A 23905-nucleotide genomic window follows, 5' to 3' on the forward strand; every position below is an offset into this window, starting at 1 on the left:
TGAAACCACTCGCTGAACTAGGCTAGTGCCCAAGGCCATACAGGGCACACCAGTGAAAACATAATGGTGGTAGGAGTAATTCCTACGTGAGATCTATTGTCTCAGTTTACATAAACGGCAGAGCAGTTCAAGATGTCATATTCACTGATCAGCCAGTAAACTCGATAGGTTTTCACTAGGAGAGGTTCAAAGCCAAAAACTACCTTCTCTGATGTCGGGGTTAGTCCGTCGTCCTCTCTCTCCGAGTCATTATTGTTGATTGGTGTCCGTTTGTTGAGTCATTCAGTCAATTTTTATTCATATGGGGGATTGTTAGAAAAAATGATTTTTTGGTGACTTTAATTTAATATTAAAGTGTGGTGACTTTAATTAAATATTAAAGTGGGTTCCAATCATCTATTGTGTTGGGTCCAAGTGGGCCAAAAACCATTGAGAATTGAATAAGAAATTGCCTCATGATGTTAGATTCATGAATGAGATTTTAAGGGTATTTAAATCATATTTCTTGGCTAAAGGGTGTGAACCCGTTGGGCATCCAAACTTTTCATCTTTCTGGAAAAGGGTTATGGATCCTGGTTAATGGGGCTTTAATGACCAGCCATAAAGGCTGATGGCTCTTCCTCTCTCCCCTATACATGTATAAATTGAGACCCTCCTGTCAAATCTCCATATAGAAATTTTTTGTTTCCGTTTTACAAGTCAGTTTGCCAGAAAGTTTCTACTGTAAGAGAGTGCTACCACTGTTTTTGTTCGCTAAGCTAGACAGAAAGTGCTTCTGCCGTAGTTGGTTTTGACCGTCGTATTCTGGGAGACAGACGCCGGGATTCCTCAAACACTCGACCCGTGAGGCGGCAAAATCTGTTTTAAGGAAACTGCTACCGTGCAGGTTTTGGTTTGGTTTCTTTACCATTTTATTGTTTTGTGTATTTCTATTGAAATTTAGTTGTAATTATCAGCATATGTTCTTGGTATATAATTTTGATTTCTTTATAAATCTATTTATTTAATTTCACAATTTGAACAACACAAATTTCTCATAAAAAATTCCATAATCAAGTGTACCTTGAATGTATCTCAACACTCTTTTTGCAACCCCAAAATGAATTTGGCTTGGACTGTGCATGAATCGAGACAATAAACTTGTAGCATACATGATGTCTGGTCTTGTAGCAGTTAAGTACAACAAACTTCCAACCAAACTTCTATAACAAGATGCTTCAGCTTCTTTGCTTCCATCTTCCTTTGACAACTTTTCATTCACAATTAAGGGAGTAACAACTGATTTGCAATTCTTCATTTGGAATTTCTCAAGAAGTGTTTGAGTATACTTCTTTTGGCAAATAAAAACACCACCATTGTTTTGGTAGATTTCAATGCCTTGCCTCTTGATGTACAAAGTTGGCTCACTTTTGCTTCTTTGAAAACCCTTTTCATTGAAGTAAGCATCAATTTCACTATACCATGCCCGGGGTGCTTGCTTTAGGCCATATAAAGCCTTCTTCAACTTGTACACTTTATCTTCTTTGCCTTTGATAACAAAGCCTTGAGGTTGATCAACATACACCTCTTCTTCTAATTTTCCATTCAAAAATGCTGATTTTACATCAAGTTAGTGCAAGAACCAACCCTTTTGAGCCGCCAAAGCAATGATACCTCTAATTGTATCAAGTCGAGCCACAGGAGCAAAAGTTTCTTGGAAATCAGTTCCAGGTTGTTGTGAATACCCTTTTGCCGCAAGTCTTGCTTTGTTCTTTTGAATAGAGCCATCCGGATTGAACTTTGTTTTGAAAATCCACTTCACACCAATTATTTCTTTTTCTTTCGGTTTCTCCACTAGCTCCCAAGTCTTGTTCTTCTCAATCACATGAATTTCATCTTCCATTGCTTTCTTCCATGCTTCATCATTAATTGCCTCTTCAAAATTTTCAGGTTCAACAATGCATAAATTGCATCTTGCATACACATCACTAAGACTCTTTATATTTCTTGGAGTTGAACTTGGAGATGAAGAACTTGAACTTGAAGAAGTTTGTGAACTAGCAATTGGTGACACTCTTTGTGGAGATTCAAGAGTTGTAACATCTTCAACTTGTGGACTTTCCGATTCTTCATTGAAAGCAATGCTTTGATCTTGGACTTTCTTTTTCTTCCAATCAAAAGACGTCTTCTCATCAAAGAGAACATCTCTACAAATAATCACCTTCTTTTGATCCAAACTGAAAAGTCTATAGCCTTTGGATTTCGAGCTATAACCCACAAAGATGCATTTCTTACTATTTTCATCAAGCTTGTGCCTCACTTCTTTTGGAACTTGAGCATAACAAATGCAACCAAACACCTTCAAGTGATTCACCGATGGTTTCCTTCCACTCCAAGTTTCAAATGGAGTTTTGTCCTTAAGACCTTTTGTAGGACATCTATTCATCAAGTAAACTGCTGTATACACGGCCTCACCCCAAAAGTTTTGGGTAGCCCCTTCTCATGTAGCATAGACTTGGACATCTCCTCTATGGTTCGATTCTTCCTTTCCGCACACCATTTTGTTGTGGAGTGTACCCAACAATCAATTGCCTTTCCATTCCAATATCTTCACAAAATTTCATAAACTCATTTGAGTTGTATTCTCTGCCTCTATCACTTCTCAATACTTTCATCAAACAACCACTTTGTCTTTCAACAAGATTTTGAAATTTCTTGAAGATAGAGAAAACTTCACTCTTTTGTCTCATGAAATACACCCAAGTCATTCTAGTAAAATCATCAACAAAGATAATAAAGTATTTGTTACCACCATGAGTTGGTGTATCCATAGGTCCGCACACATTGGTATGGACAAGCTCCAATGGTGCTTTAGCTCTCCATGCTTTCTCCTTTGGAAATGACTCCCGGTGATGCTTTACAAGTGCACAACCTTCACAAATATGTTGCACTTCATGAATGGTTGGCAACCCAAAAACCATATTCTTTTGTTGTAGATACTTCAAGCTTTGAAAATTCAAGTGCCCAAATCTTCTATGCCAAAGCCATGAATTATCAATCACATCCATCTTCGCATCCATCTTCAAAGCCACATTTTTGCTATACCGAAAAATGAGAGGAAAACTTCTATTATTCTCCATCTTGATTTTTGCTACAACTTGGCTTTTCCTCCCTCTGTCAAAATTTTTTCAAAAATCATCTTCAAAGTGAACAAGATATCCATGCTTAATAAGTTGTCCAACACTTAGCAAATTTTGCTCCAAGTCTGGAACTAGGAGAACATCGGAAATGAATCTTGTACCCATCTTGGTTTCTATAGCAATAGTACCTTTTCCTTTTGTTTGGACTAAGGCACCATTCCCCATTTTTACTTAAGAACTGGAGGAAGCATTCATTTTCACAAAAATGCTCTCATCTCCTGTCTCCTGTCATGTGATTGCTACATCCACTATCGAGACACCATACATCCTTGTTTTGATCCGATTCCTTGTGACAAGCATAGAACATGTGCCCTTCATTTTCTTGCTCCTCGGAAAAATTAGCTTGTTGAGTGCTCTTGACATGGTAATCCTTCTTGACATGCCCAAATTTGTTGCAATTGTAACATTTTGGCTTTCCTTGAAACCAACAATATTAATCAACATGATTGCTTCGGTTGCAAATTCCACACTTTTGTTGAGTGGACTCTTCATTTTCCTTTCTTTGAAAATTGGACCTTCCTCTTCCTCTTGCATTTCTTGCTCTTCTGATTGCATTTCTTCTTTTTCCTCAGGAATTAGAGGTACTAACATTAAGCTTGGATTGAAAGGCACTTTCAATTGACTTTTCAAATTGCCTACTCAATCTTTGCTCAAATGTTTTAATTGAACCCATCAAATCTTCAATACTCAAATCAGCAAGATCTTTAGTTTCTTCAATGACAGCAACAATGGGATAGTATTTCTCTGGAAAATTTATCAAAATTTTCTCAACAACTCTTTGATTAGTAATATTATCCCCATAAATTTTCATTTGGTTTACAAGTTCCATAACCCTAGAAAAATAATCCTTCAACAATTCCATATCCTTCATCTTTAAATTTTCAAAATCTCTTTTCAATGATTGAAGTTTGATGGTTCTTACCTTCAAGTTGCCTCTATACTCTTTCTGAGGAATATCCCATGCCTCCTTCACTTTTGTTGCATTGATAATTCTTGGAAAGATTGCTTCTGAAACTCCTTGTTGAATAAAAGAGAGAGCCTTTGAATCCTTCTTCCTTTGCTCTTTTAATTGGTTCTTTTGGGGATTTGTCAAAGCTCCTTCATCTTCAGTTTCCTCGAACCCATTTTCAACAAGATCCCAAAGATCCGTATAGACAAAAATAGTTCTCATTTTCACATACCAAAAATCAAAATTTTCACCATTAAAGATAGGAGTAGATACATTTTGGTTGTTGGGATTCGCCATGGACGTCGGTTTGTTCTTCTTCGGGGCTTGTTTTCCCGTATCCGATCTCTACGCCTAGCTTGCTCTTGACCCAACCAAAGCTCTGATACCACTTATGTTAGCTTTTGATAAAACTCTCTTTAGAATGAACTATATTTTGTATTGAATTTTTCTCACTTATTGATTCATATCCTTTGCCCATAAGCTTACATCCTTTTATATAGAGAAGGTTATACAAAAATTCAATGAATAAGATCTATGAACCTAAACAACCTTGCAATTAACTAGGTACATGAATATAATCTAGACAATGTACTTAATAAATATAAAATACATGAATATAAAGATACATGAATTCAAAGAATGTATGAACTTAATGTATCCAATGCATGCAATGTATCCAATGTATCTAATGTAAATATGGCATTAACTTTAACAGCTTATGCCTTATGCATACCTGAAGCTGTTAATTTGAGCCCATTCTATCCCCACTCCCTTTCTGTCTGGTTGTCCTCTTGATACTCTGGTGCTAAATTTGAATGTGATTTTTTGGTACCCAATTGAGTCTGGTGATATTTTTGCAAGGACCAATATGCACAAATATATATTTTTTAAAAAGAAAAAAATAAAAAATTGTCATTGCTAAGCTGTTTGTATGTAGGAATGGATTAGGTCAGTTGACTGTTTGCAGGAAACATAGAGATTTTGTTCATGTTAGTTTCAAATTAATCATAATTTATCTTATGGAGTTTGCATATATAATTTATTACCTTTTGTGTAGAGGTTGGCTTGACCATCTTGTTTTGCTATGTATACCATTGGTTGCAGGCAAAATTGCCCTTGGAATTTTAGGTCTGCTTACCAGTTGGATATGACTTGGAATGTTAAACTGGTCAAGTTATTAATTCCGCTACAGCGTATTTCTTTGTCTCTTTATTTTTTTCCTTTTGCTTTGCATTTTGGGCTATACTCATAGCCGGTTTATACTACCATAAAATATTTTAAGAAGTTTTTTGTTTTATAGTTTACTTATCACTACAATAAAACTAACTATTTATGGCATCATGTTTATGGCATGCATTAAATGCATGTCGTAGTTAGTACATTCTACGACATTTTTTTTTTGCAAGCCGTTAATGTTTTGTCAATAATAGCATACATACTATGTATGTCGTTAATTCATATATTTATAACATGTAAAAGTATGCCGTAAAAAATATATGTTTTTACGACTTACAAAAATATGTCGTAAAATATTTGCACTGAAGACAGCATACATTTCATATTATAAAATAGTATAACTTTATACGACATGCTAACGAATGTCGTGAAAACTTGTACAAAAAAATTTAATTTTGTTGTAGTGTATAGTCCCTTCTATTTGCCATTTCCAGGAACCTGTGAGCTTTAATTGAGTTAGTAATGGCTAGTTCTCAGCTTTGATATTGCCTTCTGAATCCTCCGAACAAAGTGGTACGCATATGGAAGCTTCAAACATGAACTCAGCTTAACCACCTTCGCAGCAGAGCCGAAAATCCTCATATGGACCTGTGGCTATTCTATGGGACATTGAGAACTGTCCTGTTCCAAGTGATGTACGCCTCGAAGATGTGGCTAGCAACATAAGAATGGCATTGTGGGTCCATCCTGTAATCAATGGAGCTGTTGCATTGTTCTCTGCATATGGGGATTTTAATGCCTTTCCCAGGCAACTGAGGGCAGGCTGCAGAGAACTGATGTCAAACTCGTAGATGTACTAAATGGAAGAAAGGATGCTGCTGACAAGGCCACATTGGTTGATATGTTTCTTTTTGCTCTTGACAACCCTCCACCATCTTCCATCATGCTGATCTCAGGCAATGTTGATTTTGCTCCAGCACTTCACATACTTGGTCAACATGGATATACTGTGATTCTTGCCATTCCTTTTACGGTGGGTGTATCATCTACCCTGTGTAATGCGGGCAGGTTTGTATGGGATTGGCATAGTGTGGCTCGTGGGGAAGGCTTTGTGCCTCCCTCTAGGGCTTTAATTCGCCCTCATGGAGGTCTAGCTGAGATTGCTGGGAATCTGATGGGGTGCCAAATCAATGATAACCCAGATGTTCGGAATGAGGAAGCAATTTTATATAGAGGGATCTCACAAAATGTTTACAACTCAAGGGATTTCTCAATGATATCACAGTCTTTATCTGAGTACAATAGTACTTCAATGACCATGCCTTGCTTTCCTTCAACTTTAAGATCACAAAGTCTTCCATCTAGTTCAAATGAAGTATCAGCGGCATCTGCTCCTCGTTGTGACCAGAATGATTTGACATGGGTACAGCCTGGGGATCTAAATGGTTTGAAGGCACAGCTTGGAGGGTGTGTGCCTCTTACCCGTGTTCCTCCCAAATACCAGAAATTTTTTGGGAGGCCTCTTTATGTAGCAAAATATGGGGCATGCAAGCTTGTGAATCTTCTCAAGAAGATGGGCAACATGATAGCAATAGAAGGAAAAGGTCATAAGAAGTTTGTCTACCTTCGAAACTTGAGACCTGGCCCAAGTGCGCCTCCACTACCTCTGGCAAAGAAGGATAAGAAAGGGAAGGAGTCTCAGGAAGAGATCGTTGTTATTATCACAGGTGGTGGATCTTCAGATGAGTTCTCAGATGAAGAAAGGGTAGTAGTTGAAGAACATGATGAATGGGCAGGTGTAGAGAAGACTAATCTGGGTATGTCATCTAGATGTGAAAATGATGACCCAGGTATTGAACAGTTCAAGTATGAGCTACAAGAGATTTTTGTGAGTTATTCCTGTCGAATTTTCATGGGTTCTTTTGAGGCTATATATCAGCAACGGTACAAGAGATCAGTGGGTTACCAGAGATTTGGTGTGAATGATCTGAAGAAGTTATTAGACATGGTGGGAGATGTTGTGGTTTTGCAAGTGGAACCAGGAAGCAACAGGAAGTTTCTGGTTGCTGTTGGTGGCTAGATGAATAGGGCGGCTGCTATTTTTTAAATTTTTTATGTCTTTAACTTAATTAGGGGTCTTTGTAGCTGAGGTATGCTTGTTACTACCCTGTTCCTCTCTCTCTGTATATATATATATATTTCACCCCAATGTTTCATAAAAGATGATAGGAAAAACTAGGAGCATGTATGTTTGTTGTGTATCTGATAGTTTTGAAGGTTTATCCATGTAAGACTTTGTAACAGATCTACTGCCAAAGCATATCTGTATGCAAACTAACATGCCTTTTAACATTTTGTGTTCCCATTACATAAACTGAGATTCTGAACTTGTTTACGTGAACTGGTTTTGAACACCTTTGCTCCAGATTCTGCATTTGGAGGCATTGTTGCTTGGGGTTGGTCCATATTTAACAGTAGTAATGATTGAACTGCACTTGCTTATTGAGATTGTCGTCTTTGATTGTTAATTTATATTTTGTTATCTGGGGATATCAGTACTACAGAAAACTGTGTATACATATATATATATATTTCACCACAAAGTTTAATAAAAGTTGATAAGAAAAGCTAGGAGCATGTGTGTTTGTTGTGCATCTGGCAGTTTTGAAAGTTAATATGTAAGACTCTATAACAAATCAACTACCAAAGCATATATGTACACAAACTAACATGCCATTAACTTTTTGTGTTCTTATTACATAAACCAAGATTCTAAACTTGTTTATGCGAATTGGTTTTGAACACTTTTGCTCCAGATTTTGCATCTGAAGGCATGTTGCATGGGGTTGGTCCATATTTAACAGTTGTAATGATTGAACTGCTATTGCTTACTCAGATTGTTGTCTTTGATTATTAGTTTATATTTTGTTATCTAGGGTTATCAGCACTACAGAAATCTGTGCAGTTGCTTACAGGCATGGTTGTCTTTGATTGTTAATTTATATTTTGTTATCTAGGCATATCAGTATTACAGAAACCTGTGCAGTTTGATGTAGTTGATAACAAAGGCTCAGAATCAAAAAGTGTAGAACACAAATATTTTTTCCTAGAAAGTGTTTCTGTTGAAACAAAAGGAACGTTAGTTCCAAGAAGAGGGAGAGGGGCAAGGAATTTTGTCAATATGTTTGAAGTCAGTACCCTTCAAATGAAAAGTGTCTTCTTTTATCTTCTCGTTTTCTAGTTGTGTTGCATTATTGTAAAAGGAATCTCTTTATTGAAATCTAATGAAAGTCTTTTCTTTCCTTATCTTGTCTGTATTAATATATTTGTTTCTCTTGTCCCTTATCAAAATCTTGGATATATTGAGTTAGCATAGTAGAAGAATATTCGTACCATCAAGCAGTAGTTCAATATGGTTTGTGATGCGATATCTGAAAAGGCATCTAGAGCTGGCTGTTTATTCAGACAACTATGGAAACTCCAATCAGTAGTGCTTTTTTTATGATTTCTTTGCTGGTTTAATCGCTTGGACTTTAGTTGCTTGAGCAGTACATATAACGTATTGTCATTGTACTGATTAACTACTTCAGTGGTCTGTTTTCAGTGTTCCCTAAAAATGGATTGCTCTTTCTTTTTCAAGCTCCTTTGTTTCTTCCTACTTTCAGTTGGCATGTCAGCCGCTCTTGTTACGGATGATCATAGGACGTACATCATCTACGTGGACAAATCAGCTATGCCTTCTCCTTTCCTAGATCATCATAGTTGGTATATGTCAACTCTCTCGTCCCTGTCTTCGCCGAATGTTGTTCTTCCAACCCATCTCTATACCTACAACCATGCCTTGGATGGCTTTAGTGCAATGCTGTGTCAGTTCCAACTTGATCAGCTGGAGAAAATGTCTGGTCACATTGCCTCGTACCCAGAAACATTTGGAAAGCTTCAGACTACACATACTGACGCAGTAGAATACATGGGGACTAGATATCGTTCTAGTAGACGAAAGGAGCTCTCGAATCCACGAGAAAAATAGAACCTTGAATCCACAAGGAAGAGAAAATATCTTAATATTATTGATTGAATGAATAAAAGTTGAATAAACTTGCCCCAATTGGCAGATTTTTCTTCGTGAGGACTGGATCGTAAATCGCCATACTGAAACCTGATATCTTGGCTCCTGGAGTTAATATTTTAGCAGCATATGCACCAAACAGAGAAATTGCGCTGATTGGAGACGACTCTGGCACGTCCATGGCATGTCCCCATGTAGCTGGTATATCAACACTACTAAAAGCGGTCCACAAGGATTGGAGTCCGGCTGCTATCAGATCAGCATTGATGGCCACGACTTACATGATCGACAACACAAACAGCATGATCATTGATATGACCACCGGAGTAGTTGGGACTCCTCTTGATTATGGGTCAAGGCACATAGATCCTGTAAGAGCCATGGACCCAGGGCTTATTTATGACTTGGAGGCTCAAGACTACATCAATTACTTGTGTGGAATGAACTACACAAACCAACAGATCAAGATCATCGCCAAGAGATCAAATTTCAGTTGTGATCAAGCTAGTCTTGATCTTAACTACCCGTCTTTTATGATACTCCTTAACAACACAAGCACTACTACTTATGTCACACCCCAAACCTGGGTACGACCGACCGTAACCCACAGGACTTACTCCAAGGCACACGTAAGCTTATACATGAACCCAAAATCACAAAGAATAAATGTGATGATAGCCCAGAAATAAATAAATCAAAACCCACCAATGACAAGTCACAAGTATAAATGATAAAATCAACCATAACCAACTTCCCAAAATATATACTACATGGAACACAAATGGCTCATAAAATAAAATATTTCTAAATAAAATCTCACCACAATGTATGCACAAAACCAACATAACAAGCTAAAACAAAATAATGAATGTCCTAAAGGTCCATGCAATTGAATCTCCGCTACGCCATGAGTCCACTCTAAATCCTTTTAACACCTGGAAGTGATAAACAACTAAGTCAATTGATAGCTCAGTGAGTAACAACATGGATAGTAAATACAGTTTTAAAAATAAGGTTCAATTCCAAATAAAATATATATCACAGAAACTAGATTGGCATACAATTTGGTAAAGAGAATCTGTTTCAAAAAGAAGGTTCCACAGTTCAACAATTAAAATACTTATGTCTTCCAATAACATGATAAATGGCATTTTCCACTTAAAATATATTACAACATGAACACCAATAATTTTTTGGGCACCAAGAAATAACAAGTAATATGCCACACAGTTCATAAGGCAATAAGCCTTGTTGGATCTAATATCGAACCAAGAGTCATCCTTGGGGTGGAAACGCGGGCCTTTTCTAAAAAAAAATCCAATTGAAGGTCACCTAGCCTAACCTAGGTCTTTTTCTTACAATCATTGAGCACTAGAGTCATCACGGCCCAAATCGGATTTGCTCCCTAGTGGCCAGAGTCACCACACACAGTAGAATAATTTCCCTAGACTAAAATATACAGATGGTCTCAATAATCAATACACATCAGTTTTGCAAAACATGGTAGTTCACCATTATAAACATGAGTCCAAAACAAATAGTTTACAGTATGCCAAGTTCACACATGTTTCAGAAATAATTTGATTCCATTGATAATATAATAATTTATCAAAACAGTTTAGTCTGAAACAACAATTAAATTTTCCAACAGTTCAGGGTAGGGGAACATTTATAAGAATATGTAACATGAAACTACTCACCTGAAAATGAAAGAATATAATCCTCGAATAGAGTATGAAAGTTCAACTAGTGCCCTGAACCAAATATGAAGGCCACGCGTAAATACTAATTTAAAAATTCTAAAGAGAATAATAAACTAAGTACCCCACACTAAAGTGCACTAATACAGTTCAACTCCACTCACCGTTACTCTTAAATAATACCTAAATTCATGTTCTTCAAGGTCTAAATTTACCCAAGACATGGGTTCCGATCGAAACTTAACTAAAAGTAACTTTAAGATAAAACAGAATTTTAAACAAGTTTTCCCAATCTATTCGCTAACTTTGAAAATTAAAAACCCACTCCATGCTATTCGAAAAATTCCAAAACCCTCCAGATATCAACTAATATATCCTAAGTTTGAAACCCAATTGGTTTTACTTGATTTGCTTGTCAAAATAATTATTTACAATTAATTATATCCAAACAGGTTGTTTCCTGCAGCACTTTAAAGAAATTGACGGTTCTCTTAGTATACATGAGCAATCAATGCAAGGCCAAAAATGTAAGAAACTAGACTCGTAACCGGTTCTAATGACACTAATTTGATAATTTTCGGATTTATACCCAAAGAGAACAACACTTCTGAAATTACTGTTTTACGCCTATTTTCTGGACAGATTTGAACGCACCAGTTAATATAGATTTTGACTCCCAAAAATTATGAGAAAATTCCGATATGCAATTCAATATGTAATTAATCTACTATAAAAATTTCAGTTCAAAATTCATCCGTTTGATATGATTCCTCGATTTTTAAAGTTTGTGATTCTGTGTAGAATTCTTATCTAACGACTTTATCTCCTTAATTCGTTTTAAAATTTTGCATGATAATAATATACACAGAATACTATCCCAATCAGCCAAATATTTCATAGCCATGCCCAACACATGTACTTACTTCACTGATTTGACCCATCAACTACGGAGCAACTCACAAGAAGAAGAAAAAGATAGTGAGGGAATAAAAAAATAAGGGATTTACCTTGCCAATGACCACCAAAAAACTCAACAATTTTCAGCACTTTTCACCCAATAACCTAGACATCTCTCTCCCTCTCTTTACCTCTCACTGCTGCTCGGAAAGTTGTGGGAAACAATATCATAAGAATTAGGATTTTATTATCCTTTATATATATAATCGGTAAACTGATACACCCCCTTCTCTATTTATTTTATTTTTTTTAAATAATAAATCTTACCTCTAAATTAAAGACTTTCATTATAAATTTATTTTAGGTTTTAAAATTAATTAAAAAAATCCTCCAATAAAATTTAATTTGCACCTTAGGATTCACCATCAAGATATTTGAGATTGTAAAATTATTATTGTTTGGCATATACTAAAAAAGTCAAAAAGTCACTATCCTATTTAAGTTACATTATCTTATTTAAGTCATATTACTCTTCCACTACATCATTTTAAACCCAACCCATATTTCATAAAAAGTCAAAAAATACATTCTATTGTGAATTATGGGTATTTAAGTTGGAATGAGGTTAAGATCAAGCATATAGTGAGAAGTCCTGTTGTTGCTGCTTTTGCACCTTATCCAAGTGCATGAAAGGTGTCAGAACTTAGAATTGCCAAAATGGTATGTCAAAGTCAAATTTTGACACCTTTTACAGTTCTAGAAGTTGCAAAATTTGGCAACCATGCTTAAATGGGTGAAATGATGATAGTTTTTTCTTCTTCTTTTTATTTATAAAAAATTATATTTGTGTGCGCCATGTTAAATTTAACAGCTCAAATAGCAGATGAACTAAAGCCGTCTTCGCCCAATTATAATAATGGTAGCGGCTATAACAATTGCATTAGAGATGCTACAAAAGCAAGGGTGCCAAGAGAGTACCTTAATTGTATATTATTGTGTTTTTTTTTAATTTATTATTATTATTATTATTATTTTTGGTTGCTTTTGCCTGTTTTAGGTATAAATTTGATGGCGAGTACGGTTAATAAGATTGCACTACATCATCGTTTTGTTCATTAAATGGCTCAGATTATGTCATGTGCCAAATTGAGCTCTCAGAATGTTCAAAAAAAAAAAAATGTCGTTCCACTAATATAAAAAATTGATTGGTGACTTTTGCCCTCCCTTTGCCAGTCATGGGCAACCTTCTCCTTCCCTCACCAACTGCAATCCCACTGCACCACATGATTTTTTCTTTTTTGGTGGGTGAGATTTATATAAAATAGGAAGAGTAGAGAATCAACCGAAAAAATTAAACAAAATAAACATGTTATAAGGCTAATGATGTGTAAAGGTTAAAAGAGATCAATTTTTTTTTTTCTTTTTTATGAGCAAAAGAAAAGGAAACTTTATTGATGAGATAGAAGTTTATTACATCAATAAAGGGAAAAAATGGGGGATGAGTGCAAAAAGCATCATGGCGAACCAAATCAATCCCAACTAAGTTGGCACTGACAAGATCCCCCCATCATATGCTAGCACAACATCAAAAGTTGGTGAAAAACTAACCACAAATCACTACAAGAAATTGCATTTTTCGCAATGCAACAAAATATGTTGCTAAAAGGGAAAATTCGTTGGCAAAGAGTTTTGCCGACAGACAAAGCTACGTTGGCAACTCGTAGGCAAAAGTGAGTCGGCAAAAGTTTTTGCCGACAAAATTTTCATTGCGTTGGTAAAAGTAATGCCTTTAGCGATGAACATAGTTGTCACTAAAAGCCTTCATCCATCGTTGGCAATTTACCTTGCGTTGGTAAAAGTCACTCAAATATGATGATTGTGTGGCACTTTTGGTGACACAAATTTGCATGGGCAAAAAATATACTTTTACCAACAACATATGCGTCTGCAAAAGTAAACTTTTGGCGACACATTTACATCGGTAAATGTTGCCATTTGCCGACGATTTGTTTGTCACTAAAGCTTTACTTTTGGCAACGAAAAATTGGCATTGGCAAAAAATACACTTTTACCAACACAATATGAGTGGGCAAAAGTAACTTTTAGCAACACATTTACGTCGGTAAATGTTGCCATTTGCCAACGATTTGGTTGTCGATAAAGCTTTAGTTTTGGCAACAACAAATTAGTATTGGCAAAAAATACACTTTTAGCAACACAATATGAGTGGGCAAAAATAAACTTTTGGCTACACATTTACCGACAAGTTGTTTGTCGAGAAAACTTTACTTTTTGGCAACGACAAATTTGTAGTGGCAAAAAAAATTGAAAATCATATATATTTTTTTATAAGTTTTACATATTTACAAGAGGCATCCCTCAGGCACTACTATTACAAACTAATAACATTGATATTAAATCACCTAAAGTTGATGTGTAGGCCAAAAAACACTGCTGAAAAATATGTTTTTGGAAGCGTTGTATAAAACCTAAAAAGGTAAACTCACTAAAATACTCAAATACATCCAAATTGTGAACCCATAGTAAAAATAGCAGATAACAAAATGAAATCATGAAACTAACAACAACCCAAATTTGCAGCAGACCAGCATCTAGTAGCAGCCCGCTTCATAGCAACATTGCAGCAGTAGCAGCCCAGCAAAATTCTGCAGCAGCACACCGACAGCAGCAGCAGCAGACCAGCAGACCATCAACAGATCCTGAAATAAGAGAGTACTTAAGAGTGTCCCACATAATTACCGAGTGGCTTACCCTTGCAGATCCTGAAATCCTATCCTGTTTGCCTGGAAAATACATTCCATATAGTACACGAAACATAGATTCAGGATTTGGTCTTATCCTTCCATTTCGATGCATTGGAAAAGCTTTTAGGATTTCACTCCTCCCAGCAACATCAGCAGCACTACGTAAAAGAGACAAGGCTTCCCGAAAGTGATGGAAATCAGTTTCCCTGTTTGCAGAGGATAATTGGCCTGTAGTATCTGGCCAACTGACAGTTGAAACCATTGGTGGTCTAGAAACCTTTTGAGAATCTCCAGGTAATGCAGGCAATGCTGAATTTGCAAGTCCACGACATACAGGGCAGAGAAACTCCCCCTGAGATAAAAAGATCATTATTCAAGATAACAAAATAAACAATTGCTATCAATTGCAGAAAATGAGAGACTAAAGCAGCCTGCTACCTGATCTGGATCTACAATGAGTCCTCCTTCAAAAACAATTCGTCTAACATACCTGTATTAGCAGCGTAAAAACATTACATATGCCTTTTCAATACATGCACATGTCCAGCAACATGTTTAAAGAAACCCTACTTTATCAATATTATCACAACTGTGAAAAGACAGACAGAAAACTTTAGTTACAAGTCTATGCTTATGTAGCAATGTTCAATTAAGTATGCATGTTGAAGGAACCTTGAAATAAAGGCAAGTTTAAAGCTTGGCTGCAGAATCACTTAATTCCTTTTGGTTGTTGGGATATCGTGAAAGAATTCTGGAAAAAGGGAAGTTAAGAAAGCTTGCTTTTTCACGACTAAAATCTCCTGAGAGGCATTTTCTTACTAAAGGACAGGAAAACATTTAAGAAAATACTCTATTGGAGGCATAGCCACAAACAAACACTCAAAATTGAAATAGTTAAATTCGCATTTTCATTCACTGCTCCTATTACGGAGCATTACATCAATTGATGCTTTAGTTCATGGTTCCTTAGTATAAGCTTTAAAGTCCTGGGATTCTCAAGTGATTGAGACATAATTATATTTGAAACAATAGTAAGAAACAGTTTTGAGCAATCACTTTCAAAAAAATAAACTTCCTTCATACATAGAAGATCATAAGTTCATAACCTTTAGGTCATAATCTAGGAACAAGAGAAATAGCTTCAAAAAATTATAACCCCAAAACTTACTATAAAAAATTTTAGGTGTTGCATCTCAAGACGTTCAGAAGGCTCATCTTTCAAGGGATAAAATCCAGCTCCAAATAAAATATATTCAGATTATGCTGAAAGTGTAACATAATAGTGCCTAGGATTTTGGGATGGAGGACTTAAAAAATAAATATCCTCAAGGGGGTGTAAGTGTAATTTACCCAAATGGTTGGTGAGTGAGGAGCTGTTATCATGTTGAAGAAAGACCTAGTTTGATTTCAGACATGAAATTAAAGCTTTTGAATGAAAAAATGAAGAAATGGAATCAGGATTCAAAAGCCAGCAGTTCTGAAGGACACAAAGGCCTTCAATGAGATTGAGAGTGTTCGTAATCTCATTATCGCAAAGGGGCATAGAGAGTACTTGAAAGAAGAATTTGGTAGCATTGCAAAGATGGAGAAAACGAGATAAAACCAGAAGGCTAAGGCTTTATGGCTTAAAGAGGGTGCTGGAAATACCCATTTTTCTTAGAGAATGGCTAATGCTCATACATAGGCAAAATTCGTATTGGGGCTAGGGTGTGGACGGTTGAGAAGATTAGAACTAGTACAGAGGATTCCTATGAGGAGCTTTACTCAGATCCAGGAGGATGGGTTGGACTTTGGTGGCATCACGACCACTGATAAGGATTGGTTAGAAAGACATTTTCAGAAGAGGAAGTGGTTGTGGCATTGAAGTCTCAAAAAGGAGATAAGGTCATGGGTAGGTTGGTGTATGAGTATGACTATTGCCTTTTTCCAATAGTGTTAGGAAGGCGTTAAATAAGCCTACATAGTTGTGGATGGCATGATATCCTTATTTTTCGAGCATGGTGTTTCTTAGAAAAATTTCAATGTTTTTGTGTCATTGATTCCTAAGAAAGGAGGGTAGAGTATACAAAGGATGTTAGGCCCATCTCCTTATTGGAAGGAATATAAGATCCTACCTGAAGTTTTAGCTAGACCATTGAAGAAGGTACTTCTAAAGGTAATGCCAGAGGAGTAGAAAGATAGTGTCTATGAGTGGTTCGCCTAAAATATTATGTCATTTATTATAAGCAGATGACACCTTTATATTTTAGATTTCATATAGTCTATTAAGTAAAGAATGAGGTATAAGCTATTTTGAGATCCCCTTTTGATGCTCATTCTCATATTTAGCTCTGTTTATCAAATATATATATATATATATATATAATGAAAGAGAAAAGAAAAAGATATGAAACTTTTACGTGTGGCCAAACATTTAAAAAAGTAATAAACAAGACCAACTAAAATAGTGTCTATGAGAAATAAGTCAATGAAAGGCCTACCTTGAAATAGCATCTTTTGCTTCAAGTGAGTTTACAATAATACCTTCAAAGCTGCAAAAAAAAAAAATAAAACATGAACCATTTTTACCAACTAAAATAAACAAAGTAACAGATGTCACCAAAAGAGTTGGCAATAAAACAAAAAATACTACACAAAGTACAAAGCAACCACACTATATCAAATAGCACACATACATTGACCAATCAATATGGCCATATCTGTCAGGACTTAGGATTGAGATCTGACCTCCTATTTCCTCCCACATAGAACGCGCTTTACCATCCTCTAATGCATAAATCTGTCAAAGAAACATTATTAGGATGCATAAGTGTACAACAATCAAAATTCTAGAGGTATGATCTGCATAACTCAGTAGGTTTTTCATAATGACTAATTAGCTTTAGCAAAGAACTTATCTTCAAAAGGGTTCCATATACAAATCATAGCAACCTACCGAACCTAGTTGATTTGCATAACATTTAAATGTTATAGGATACAAAAAGAAACCCTCATCTGTGGAAAAGATAATAGAATCAGAATGACTGCTTTACTTTTCCCCAGAAATTTGAAGGACCCACAAAAGGACAAGAAAAAAAAGACCTTGTAAACCTATGTAAAAAGTGTGATAATCCAAAAGACTCTTTGTTAATCACATTATATTTACCTATAAAAACAAAACAACATTTGGTATCACTAGCAATGAAGAATATAAACAACATATTTATCTGTAACTAGCACAAACAAGTACAAATGATTCAGAGAGAATCACCTTAAGCACATAGCCGAGCTCGTGCAGTTTCTTTGTAACAGTAGACAGCATCAACGATGCTGGATCTTTCTTCATGTTTCCCAAGATCTAACGTCCATCAAAACGAAAGCACTATTTAGGGGACAGAGTCTAATCACTTCAATGCACCAATTTAAATAAAATGTTTCTTCAAATATCAAATTTTCTGAATGATGAATATACAGTTAAGCAAACACATTGACCTATAGGAATTATATTCAAATGTAAGAAATCATGTTATTTTTCCTTCAAGAACATTTAGTTTACATTACTATCCCAGAACAATAGAAGGCATCGGTGCATCATGTATACAAAGGTATGCCATGAAGAAATAAAAGCAATCGAAAAATTGAGGATTTGGTAATGAGATGTTATTTTTCGTTCAAATCAAAGGTACACTCGTTGGACACTTCTCAACACATTGAACACATGCAAATGGATCCTATTATTTTTGGAAAAAAATTTAGTTCCAGACACTCTTTGGACAATCACACATATCCATCACTTATACACACATGAAACATACTACAAGTATAAACAAAATAACTTTCCATTCAGTCATAAAAGAAAAATAATATAAATTTATATCTATTAATCATTCATCTTTATAAATAAAAAAATATTTTTTTTTTATTATATATATATTTTGTGTGTGCCCTCCATCTATCATGTCTTGTTTTTTTTTTAAATTATCATGTCTTGTGACATATTCGTGTTCGTGTTACTTAGTATCTAAAAGCACAATAATCAAAGTGAATTGTTTTATTGAATGAGGATTTTTGCAGCACCTCAAATCCTAAATAATAAGGTTTAGAAGACACCTCTAAGATTGAAGCTTCAAAGCCAAGAGATTACGAGCTCAACCAAGAACTGTGTCTTTGGTAATCTTAACTCATGCCAACCAAGTCAGATCAAGGGCAGTCTTCAAGTATTGCCGAACTAACATTTTCCTTCTTCCTAGTTTATGAAAGCATAGATTACATTTTTGTATGGACAACATTTACTTAGACGAGATGTGTTACATATAGACCTAGGGATGACCATGTCCACTCAAACTAAAAATTCATGCATTGGAATCACAAATTTTTCCAGTGATAAGCTGCTGCATATCCATCCCTCTTAGCATGACAAGAGCAACTGATTATCAAACTGAATATTGAATAATGGGCATAAACAAAATGCAAAACCGAAAGCATAGAAGGCTGCAAGCCTGCAACCACTGCATTCCTAACTATTTATCGCCAGCAGAAAGCTGACATTTATGGAAAAGGACTCTTCTAAATTCAAGTAGAACTGGTCATGGGACTTTACATCTTGTATAAATTTCTTGCAAACAGGATGTATTTCCTTGCTAAGTGTTGCAGAAAACATCATAACTTGAATTGAATGAGGAGTCATCTTGAATATCTCCTGCACATCTCTCCTCATGTCTGCAGTACATATGAAGCAGAGAAATTACAAGGTATCAGAACACTTAAACAAAACAATATGGTGGTGGTTTGGGGTGGGTGGAGGGGGGAGGAACATATCATACACTGTATGACATCAAGTGAGACTTGAAATTCAACTGAAACACATAAAAATCTTCACAATACTGATAAATTCAAATAAAATCTAACCCGAAAGGAGTGTTGAAAACAATTCAAATGAGGCAAAAACCTAAACAGGACATTTCTAGCAAAAACAAAACAAGGTTCAAACACTCTGCTCCTGAAAGTCGAATTTCGAAACCAAACAATCAAAAGATTCAACAAGTTTTCTAATTTGTTAACCACAAGTCTAACAGATATCTTAACGATGAGTTTTCAACGTTCATATAATATTCAAATTCATTAAAGGCTATGAACATATAATACAAAAGAAAAAATATACCATGAATACACAGTCTAGTCTGAAAATAAGAATATACTAGTTGTTACCTTCCCTTCAACATGCATGCCCGACAGGTGCAACTTCACCCACATTCCGTAAACCATTCACTTCCTTAGTTGTATACACAGCACACCACATGTTGCAGAAGTTTCACATATCACAACTGCTGATTCAGCAAGTTCTTCATCAGATGGATTGGCAGTATGCACGCCTCACAACAACATTGCAACAGCAGCAGCAGCAGCAGCAGCCGCAACAAGCATCAGCCACCATGGCAGCGGCAGCAGCAGCAGCAGCAGCCAGCCGAATTAAAGATGAAGCCATTTTTTCTTTCTTTTGGGAACAAAAAATGAATTTGAAAACAAGTTACTGCAAATGAATATAAAAAATGCAAGATAAAATAACACACATTGACACCCTATACTTTTTTCCTGATGATTAAAATATTGTCAGCCTAACCATCTAAAACAAATTCAATCTTAGATTCCCATGACCTATTATTCCAACCCATATTTTCATACACGGGAACTCAAGCATTTATCACTACACCAATCAATACCCCCTCTTTCATGAAACTTCTATGTTTATCTAAAAGGAGTTTTTAGCTCTTCTAAAAAGCCCTAGCACAAATTACATCCAGCCACTGCATCTAAATTTTCAACTAATGAACCTATTTACTTCCTGTCATGCAACTTGATCATAAGATTTACACTCTTAGAGCATCTCCAACCACACTCTTTATTTTTCACTAGCTAAAGTACAAAAAAATGACACTCTTTATTTACCTAATTAGTTCAACTATTGTGTGTTCCAACCATACTCTTTATTTTAGCTAGTCATTCAAACTAATTTAACCAATTTTCAAAACAAAAAATGCTATATATATATATATATTACTCTTTTTCATAGAATGCCACATATGCTATATAACCATGCCATATTTAAGTATGCACAAGTGTGTAGACATAACATCTTATAATGCTAATTTTCAAGGGCATATTACAATTATATAATATGAGCTCACATGCTCAAAGACTATTTAAGTATGCACAAGTGTGCAGACATAACATCTTATAATGCTAATTTTCAAGGGCATATTACAATTATATTCTAATCCTAACATTATTTACACCGTGCCTTTAGGCACGAATATACGCTAGTATATATATATATATAGCAACAAACCACAGTTAATATTATAATGAAGAGCACCACCAAAAACAATACTAAGCAATGGTTTTGAGCATGTGAGCTCATATATATAGCGTATGCCCGTGCCTGAAGGCACGGTGTAAATAATGTTAGGATTATAATATAATTATAATCGCAATACTATTTAAATTGAAGATTAAAATGCAATTATAAAAAAATATTTAATAGACTATACTCTACAATTCCAAACAAATCAAATATAAAAAAACCATACCTACTGTTTTTAATTACAGGAAGGGAATAAAATAAATTTATCACCTATATATTTTTCATAAACACATTGGTTAAACAAAGTCTTCTATAATGCTATTTAACACCTTTCAATAATTTTTCTGTTGGTAAACCATAACAGTAATAATTGTTCTCTGAATTTTATCTGTCGTTTTTTTTTAGTCTGTTCAATCTGTTTCAACAACAACAACTAAAAAAAAGAATAAAAAAAAGAGGAGGAATTTGTTCGAATCTGAGTCTTGAACACATGTATGAGCTCAAATCTTTTGTTTTTTCTTTTATAAAAATTAAAAAAATAATAATAATAAGGCCTCAGATCTATCTTACTCTCTTTCTCTCTTATCTGTTGAAAATATCTAAGCAGCAAATAAAGAAATGATAAAGGAGAGGACCTCTCCTGTGAAGCAATTCATCAAGCATTTAGCAGACAAAGGAGAATAAGGTATATTTGTTGATCCAACTTACCAATTACCAATATTGCTTAACTAAACAAATTAAAATCACAAATCTAACAGAGAAGCAGCAATAAATTGTAAACAACGTAAAATTAATTTTTATTGATACAATAGTAAAAAATAAACAATTTCTCTAAAAATTCTAATAATTTAATATAAGACTTATTCCACACTATATAAACAACATAAAATTTATTATTTTAAGTAATGTATTTATTATTTGATTTTTTTTTTAAAGCTGAAATAAATGGATTTATTTTTTTCCCACAATTTACATTACTTATTTATTCATATGTATAAAAAATTATTATTTCATATTTTCTCAATCATATATTATTTTCAATTTTCAATTTTTTTTTTCGAGTCATTAAACTTCTAATTGATGCATAATTAAAAAATATAGGTTAATATATCTTACATAATTACAAAAATTAAAAAATAAATAAATATAGAAGTAAAAAAATCAAAATAAAAAACCTAATGGCCTTCCAATAAATTACAATTTTTTAATTTCACAGCTAAAATCAAATAGCCCAATCATAATCATTGGCAGATATTGAATATGTAGATAAACAACGACAATGATCAAAACAATCACTCCTAAAAGCAAAAAACAAACGGAAAAAATACTTAAAAAGGAAAAAAAAACAAAAAAAACAAAATAAAAATCATATGAAGCATATATGCAGAGAAAAAGATCCAAAAAATCAATCAATTCGAGGAAACCAATCGATTTTGTTGATCAGTTTGTACCTTAACAGTGGCGGTGCTAAGCGATGATCTTCGAAAGGTTCGAAGTCCCTGGAATTTGTATCGAGAAATCTAGGGTTTTTTTGGGGTTTGCTTGTGTTGTCGCAATGCTCTTTATTATAATTTGATCACAAAAAACAAAGAGGTGAGATCAATAAATAGTCTTTGATCCTTCATATCAAAATAAACAACAACTATAATCAATATATATTTATATAATAAATCGATCGATCCACAGAGAGAGAGTACTACCTTCAGTTTTCTTTGAAATTGATTTGCTTCAAAAACCCTAAGAACTGATAGAAGAATAAGGGAACCCAAACCAGCGGGGAATAAGGAGGGAACCCGTCCATGATTAGAGGAGTGTTGGCACCAAAATTTTAGGGATTTTGGTTTTAATGTTTTCCTCAGCTTTATCTTTTCAATTATAACAATAATAAAATGTCAAGACTATTAAAATTGGAATGAATGCTATAAATAAATAAAAAAATTAAACTAATTTGAACACTAAAAATCAAAATTATATTTTCAAAATTTTAAAAATTATTTATGACCTAAAAAATAAAATCATACAAAAATAATAAGTATTTTTTTTATTTCTTCACCAATTTTTTTTTTTTAGTTTTTTAGGGGAAAAAAATTCTAAAATAAGTTTCTGAAAATAAAACCAAACATATTGAATTTGATAATTTAACCAGATTCTTTGAAAAAGTTTAGATTATCTCAAATTAGCCATCTAAACTTAAGAGTGTTTTTGGGTTTGATGGGTTCATTTTGTGATCTAATTCGATAATCACTTTAATTTTACAATTCAATAATTAGAATATTTAAAATTTTTTGAAAAATTATAATAAAAATACAAATAACTAAATCACCTCATTTCACTACCAAAACTTTTACCGACGAATAGTATTATCGTCGCTAAATGTTTAACTCTTTGCCCACGCCAACTTGTCATCGCCAAAAGTACGCACACTAATAGCAACGCTCATTGTGTTGCTAAAACATAAGCCTCGTAGGTAAAAGTTTTGAAATTTTGGCGCTAAAATAATGTTATGCCTTTTTAGCAACGGCAACAAATTGCGTCGGTAATTGTATACTTTTACCAACGAAATTGATCACTGTGTTGCCAAAAATATACTTTTGGCGGTGAAAATTTGACGTCGTCGCCAAAAGTAGTCGCCAAAAGTGCAATTTCTTGTAGTGAATATCAAAAAAGCAACCTCACCCAAACATAATAGAGCCACACCTAATACATAACTACAACCCAATACTAACAACTAGCAACAACCCAAACAGAGCATCAACAATAAAGAAACAGCCATTATGCACTACCCACATAAACCAGTAGCAACCCCAGCTCTACATAAACTAGCAGCAGG

The 23905-nt window shown here is 34.6% G+C and overlaps 2 protein-coding genes, 1 long non-coding RNA gene and 2 pseudogenes across 7 annotated transcripts; 2 read left to right on the plus strand and 3 right to left on the minus strand.

Annotated features, from left to right (window-relative positions):
• Positions 1-3747: 3747 nt before the first annotated feature.
• On the minus strand, positions 3748-4425 carry LOC145812741 (uncharacterized). The gene has a single exon (XM_082907871.1). The coding sequence runs from the start codon at positions 4423-4425 to the stop codon at positions 3748-3750; it is 678 nt and encodes a 225-aa protein (XP_082763997.1).
• A 399-nt stretch (positions 4426-4824) lies between these two features.
• Positions 4825-9334, plus strand: LOC114293919 (uncharacterized; annotated as a pseudogene).
• Positions 9335-9552: 218 nt separating this feature from the next.
• Positions 9553-11904, plus strand: LOC114267006 (subtilisin-like protease SBT3 pseudogene; annotated as a pseudogene).
• A 2372-nt stretch (positions 11905-14276) lies between these two features.
• Positions 14277-18120, minus strand: LOC114295451 (E3 ubiquitin-protein ligase PRT6). 4 transcript variants are annotated; one of them, XM_082914039.1, is made up of 7 exons: positions 17986-18067; positions 17817-17880; positions 17676-17729; positions 17411-17514; positions 17216-17266; positions 15174-15225; positions 14277-15087 (listed from the first exon to the last, which is right to left on the minus strand). In XM_082914039.1, the coding sequence occupies exons 4-7, from the start codon at positions 17479-17481 to the stop codon at positions 14599-14601; spliced, it is 663 nt and encodes a 220-aa protein (XP_082770165.1). In that variant the 5' UTR covers positions 17482-17514; positions 17676-17729; positions 17817-17880; positions 17986-18067; the 3' UTR covers positions 14277-14598. The 4 variants fall into 4 exon arrangements, with proteins under 4 accessions (XP_082770165.1, XP_082770164.1, XP_082770163.1 ...); XM_082914038.1 differs by lacking the exon at positions 17817-17880 and having other exon boundaries at positions 17986-18111; XM_082914037.1 differs by having other exon boundaries at positions 17411-17729.
• A 927-nt stretch (positions 18121-19047) lies between these two features.
• On the minus strand, positions 19048-23023 carry LOC114293918 (uncharacterized). Of its 2 annotated transcripts, none has more exons than XR_003640288.2 (3): positions 22776-23023; positions 22527-22635; positions 19048-20038 (listed from the first exon to the last, which is right to left on the minus strand). It is a non-coding gene; the product is annotated as an uncharacterized LOC114293918 (long non-coding RNA). The 2 variants fall into 2 exon arrangements; XR_003640290.2 differs by lacking the exon at positions 19048-20038 and adding an exon at positions 20153-20244 and having other exon boundaries at positions 22776-23022.
• Between the last annotated feature and the right edge of the window lie 882 nt (positions 23024-23905).

The sequence above is a fragment of the Camellia sinensis genome, chromosome 2 (genome assembly GCF_055761805.1).
Source record: "Camellia sinensis isolate YWXY chromosome 2, ASM5576180v1, whole genome shotgun sequence".
Taxonomy (NCBI): Eukaryota; Viridiplantae; Streptophyta; class Magnoliopsida; order Ericales; family Theaceae; genus Camellia; species Camellia sinensis.